We start from the raw sequence: 5338 nt of genomic DNA on the forward strand, positions 1-5338 counted from the left end.
GGAAGGAGGGAAGGAAGGAAGGAAGGAGGGAAGGAAGGAAGGAAGGAAGGAGGGAAGGAAGGAGGGAAGGAGGGAAGGAGGGAAGGAGGGAAGGAAGGAAGGAAGGAAGGCAGGCAGGCAGGCAGGCAGGCAGAGAGGTCAGCTGGCCCTGTCTCAAAACATAAAAATGATGATAATTTTACTATTTTACTTATTAGCTCAGTGGTGAACAAAGTTGAAATAACAGAGAGGAAAGAGAACCCTTAACACTTAATTAAGAAAGGACCTAGTGGCATTGTGGGCAGTAATATGAAGTCACCCAAGTCTCACCCAGACAATCATCTCTATTCTATGTACCATTCTTCACCACCACCCAGTGCTCAAGTGCCAGCAATGATGCTAACAGGCACCAGTTTCTAATCATGAATCTCATCAAGGCTGTCAAGAATTTCCAGAAATTCATGTATATAAAAGGACTTTATAAATTTGGAGAGAAAGAAAAGCCATGTAAAAAGACTAAGAACATTAGTGCTTGTGAGCTGGACACTGAAACACATGAACTTTTCAAAGGAATCTAAACACCCACAAGGCAGAAACAATGGTGGTTTTTAAGAAGGCTGCCACACAGCAGACTGACTAAGGGACCATTGCTCCACACGGGGTAGAACTGGTGCTGAGACCTAGAAACTCTCCAGAGCACATGCAAGCAGGCAAAAATAATAGCAGAGTTCAATGTCTATTCAGAATCTACTTGATTCAAATAATTTTGACTAAAAATCAGAGACACATGCAACAATATTTTCAGACAGTTTACCTACTCATACATAAAAGGAAATTAATGTTCAAAGAGTATGGGAGTTTGATTTTTTTATTGGTGGTGGCCTGTTTTGGTTTGTTGGCGGGGGGGGGGGGCTGTTTTGCTTTGTTTTGTTGGTTTGGTTTGATTTTGTTTCTGAAACAGGATCTCACTTTACTCCAGACTGGCCTCAAACTCTCAACAATCCTCCTGCCTCAGTCTCTCAAGTGCTAGGAATACAAGCAGAATCACCATGCACGGCCAAAGGATTTCAATGACAGGCACATGACACATTTTGTTACTCCCCAAGGAACTTAAACTAGAACTTGTTTCATTCCTATTCTGGTTTCCTATCATTTAACAGCTGGTGCTTTGAAGGTGAACACTGAGTGCAGCCTGACTAGTTGGCAAGAAGGCTCTCTGAAGAAGGCAGACTATCCAGACATTGAGTCCTTACAGGTGCCAGACCCTTGCTACATGAAATCTACAAACTAGCTTCTTTATTTCTCACAGGAATAGGAAATGTACATTATTTTGCCAATTTTCCAATTAAGAAACTGAGACTCAGACAAGGCATGTAACATAGTAGATCAAAGATTGAAACCTGGGTTCTCTGCCTCCAATACCTTCACTTTTAACCACCATACCAGACTGATTTCTGTATAACATTATTTTTTATCTTGGCATCTGTAAGAGAAGTAAATCTGGCATCACCGTGAGTTCCACAGAATGCCCAAACACTCTCACAAGGCTGCCTAAGGAAGACTGCCGTGAATTCAAGCCCAACCTGAGTTATTAGTCAATTCCAGGCTAGCCTGGCCTACACACTGAGATCTTGTGTCTAAAAAGCAAAACAAATAAAATACAATTTATTAAAAAGCTGAAATTCTTAATTCTGATAGAACTGCGGGTAGCAAGCCACATCACCAACCCCAATGTCATCTCTTTGAATTCAAATTCTATGGCCTCCCACCAGAAGTACAGTTCTAGAATGTAAGAATGTAAGGGTCTAGAATTCTGTCTTCTTCGCTCATGTATAAAGGCCTAGAACACATACTAAGCACTCAATAAACAGTTAACAAATAAACAAGGAGTTAAAGCTGCCGCTTTTGATTGTGTGACCTTGAAAGGGTTTTTACCATCCCATACCTCAGTTTCCTCGTGTTCTCAAATGGCAAAAATACTTCCTGGAGGGATGTGACAATTACACCCGACCACTCCTTGGGATGTGATGGAGCATAATGAACATCAAAGTAAACTGTTACCATATCACTACTATTATACATCATCTAATTTTGCCTAATTTTTTTTCATCACAATCAGATACTATTTCCACTATGAAGATACCGAAGTCAGAAAACTACTTCTACCTTCAGATCTGCTACCACCTAGCTGTGTGACCTTGAACAAACCTCAGTTCTCTGCATTCTCCTCAGCTGCAACTGAGGGACTAAACCAAATCAGTTCCAAAAGCACTCATGGGGCACCTCTTTGAGACAGAAATCAGGGTCAACCACCTACCAAGCTCTATACTGCTGAGTAGAGGCAATGGAAAAATATTGACACAAAATAAAACAGTCTCTAGTCTGCGACAGGGTTGAACAGAAACTCCAAATAGCTAACTGCATTACATCATCTCAATGAACAATATCTATAAATGTACAAAGTATTTAATTTTGAGACACTCATAAGAAATTGTTACCAATTAAGAAAATAACAGCAAATTCTGATACCTGTCAGCACTAAACCTTAAAAAAGAACAAGGGGAAAAAAACGTAAAAATCACGGTGCCTTAGTCAAATTGTGTGCTTCTGTAGAACCACCTGGGAAAGTCAAAGTTATTAACACTCCCTATGGCAAGAGTTACGAATAGGACACATTTTTTTTCAATGACATATCTGTCTAAAACTGTAGGGGGGCATTGCAAGAGCAGAATACAGTGCATCTGGGCAGGACATAGAGGCCAGTGGGCATTGTTTACAAAAACAGGCTGAGATTATGAATGGTGAGTGACAAGTAGCCAAGACCTCAGTTATAACTCAAAACCACACGTCTCTCAATTCCAATCCAGCTGGAGCTATCGTTACTCAACTACCCCATCCTTGTAACAAAGCTGACCAATATTTACAGTCAAGTGGATTGAAGGCTCTTTAGGGCACCTCCTGCATTGACCAAACTGATAATGTATATTTTTTAAAAAATCCTGCAGATACAATGATGATTTCAAAGTACCTTTCAACCTTCCAAGAGATAAAAGGACTACCCATTTCACACTCTACCTCTAACCCACGACCAAGGCAAGCATTAAAGGGAAGTCATGGCCTTTCCCAAGTCCTCTAAGATAGGAAAAGGTCTTCTAACATTGGTGCAGGGAAAGAAGGAGGGGCCCCTCCCTCTGTACTCTGAAACAAAGGAAAAACTCAGAGCTCCAACCAAGTGGTGGAACATTCAAGGCCATCCACCTCCCCTACTTCCCAGCTAAGGTCTCAATGGGTTGAAGCCACATGGCTCTTTGCAGTGACGGGTCAGGAAGGGGTAGTGCCTTGCACAAACACAAGCTAGGGCTCCTTCACAGGCATGGACACCTCTTAAGAGGAACGCTGTTTAAGGAAAAGCTATTTGGGTATGGGCTCCGATTTGAGAAGCCAATTTAAGCAGTGGACTACGTGGGGAGACACACTTGGTTTCCCCAGATCTACCTTCTGTCTTACCCCTTCACGTTTTTGCTGAAAGGGAAACGGTCCTTTAAAAGCATGGAGCAGAGGGTGACAGCACAGTTGCAGCACTACTCTGACAAACCCTAACCATCCAACTCCTTCAGGGTTAGCTGCCGATGCAAGCCAGCTGGAATGGTCTTCTTTTTAGTCTGTGATCTTTGATTGTATGCAGGGTGACCATGGGTCAGACAAGTACAAGGTGCACCCAATATGGCTAAGGACTTCCTGAATCCGGTGTCATGGCAAACCTCATGTACACCAGAAAAACCCCGCCTCTCCCAGGTTCCTCCAAATGGTATACCCTTCTCAAGGTTGCCTTTCTGTCTGGACTTCTCTTCAACCTTTGAAATAAACACCTGTCAGATTTCAGCTGTCCTTCAAGGAAGCCTGACTCAAGCCACCCAAAGGCGAATTGCAGCTTTTTTCTCTCTGGGAGACTCTCCTGCCCCTCCCCCACTCAGCCTTTGGGAAAGAACTGACAAAATAATGGCCAGCCCCACAGAAATACTCCTAAAGCCCATTTCCAGTGTCTGTGGCCCCTGACACTGTTGAACATTCCAAGACTCTGGTCCACCTATGAAACCACCTCTGGGGGTCAACTTGCCACCTGCTCCACCCAAGAAACGAATGCCCTGAAAATTGGGATGGAAACGCATGCCTCACCGATCTGCAGAACATATGCACTATGCTAATTTTCAAAATCCTTACCTTTGACCTGAGTATCGTACTCTGCGATGATCTCCTTATCCTTTTTGAATTTGGCTGGAGACGTCATGTTTTCCTTCTTTCTTCCAAATTCGAATTGTGACTTGATAGATCCACGAGAAAAATACAACCACCGAAATCAATTCCTCCAAGGCCACTTCTCCCACGGGCAGAGAAAGCCCTCGCGGTGATCTCCAGAGCTCCGGGGTAACACGGGCGGCAGGATGGGCAGCCGGCTACCGCACACACATGCAGGCTGTGGGCGCTGAGGCCGGCGGGGAGGGGGGCGGCGGCGGCGGCTGGCTTGTGTACTAAAGCCCTAGCCACAGCCGCAGCCTCAGCCAGGAGAACTGCAGCGCCCTGAGGCTGGCCTGGGGTCTGACATCAACGACACAGGCGGGGAGTGGAAGTCCTTCCGCACAACATGGTGTATGGGATGCGGGGGTGTGGACGCGCCCAGCTGTGTCCCCGGGAGGGAGTGGGTTTGTCTCGGGGGTGCCAGGGGAGGGCTAGGCGTGCTTCGCGGGTTTTTTTGTGGTACCAGCTCAGAGATGCTGCAAATCAAATCCCAAAAGGGTGCCGTTGCAGCGCGGAGTGGATCGGAAGTCGTTTGCTCCGGTTCACTAGCCTGTAAATGCATAAAAAAGGGGGGAGGGGGCGATCAGTCCGAGGGCAGATCCTAATCGCAACAGGGGTGGGGTCGGGGATGACACTCGGAGTCCAGCTTTGGCTCATTCATCTCGGCCGAACACCGCCAGCTCGGCCCAAAGACCCGACACGGCGAGGAAGGAAGGGAGGGGGAAAAAAGCTCCCTCCAGATTGTTTTAAGGCAGAAAGAGAACACTTTGGGAGCGGCAGGCAGCGCGTGCTCCGGGCGGGGACTGCGGCGGGAAAGCAAAGATGCGGGTGGGGACTGCGGCACCTCGGTGCTTCCCCCAGCCCAGCTAACCTAAGAGGGGCCCTCCCGCCGAGCCCGCGACGCGGCCCGTGACCCCCTGCTGGGGCACCTCCCAGACGTCCACAGGATCAGTACCAGAGGGGACAAACCAGACGGGCACAACTTTTCTTCCCCTCCTCCCAGTTATTTTGTTTTTGGTAACTAGCTTCTCCTGGCAGCAAAGCGCACTATAACAATGTAATC

The 5338-nt window shown here is 46.4% G+C and overlaps 1 protein-coding gene across 5 annotated transcripts in view; it reads right to left on the reverse strand.

Annotated features, from left to right (window-relative positions):
- Positions 1–5338, reverse strand: part of Srgap2 (SLIT-ROBO Rho GTPase activating protein 2) — a 225990-nt gene that overhangs the window by 219306 nt on the left and 1346 nt on the right. For all 5 annotated transcript variants that reach the window (XM_013346755.1, XM_005348323.2, XM_026779645.1 and 2 more), the window contains exon 2: positions 4201–4825. In XM_013346755.1, coding sequence (XP_013202209.1) covers positions 4201–4267 — 67 coding nt within the window. In that variant the 5' untranslated portion in view covers positions 4268–4825. The remainder of the gene's footprint in view (positions 1–4200; positions 4826–5338) is intronic.

Source organism: Microtus ochrogaster, chromosome 6 (genome assembly GCF_000317375.1).
Source record: "Microtus ochrogaster isolate Prairie Vole_2 chromosome 6, MicOch1.0, whole genome shotgun sequence".
Classification (NCBI taxonomy): Eukaryota; Metazoa; Chordata; class Mammalia; order Rodentia; family Cricetidae; genus Microtus; species Microtus ochrogaster.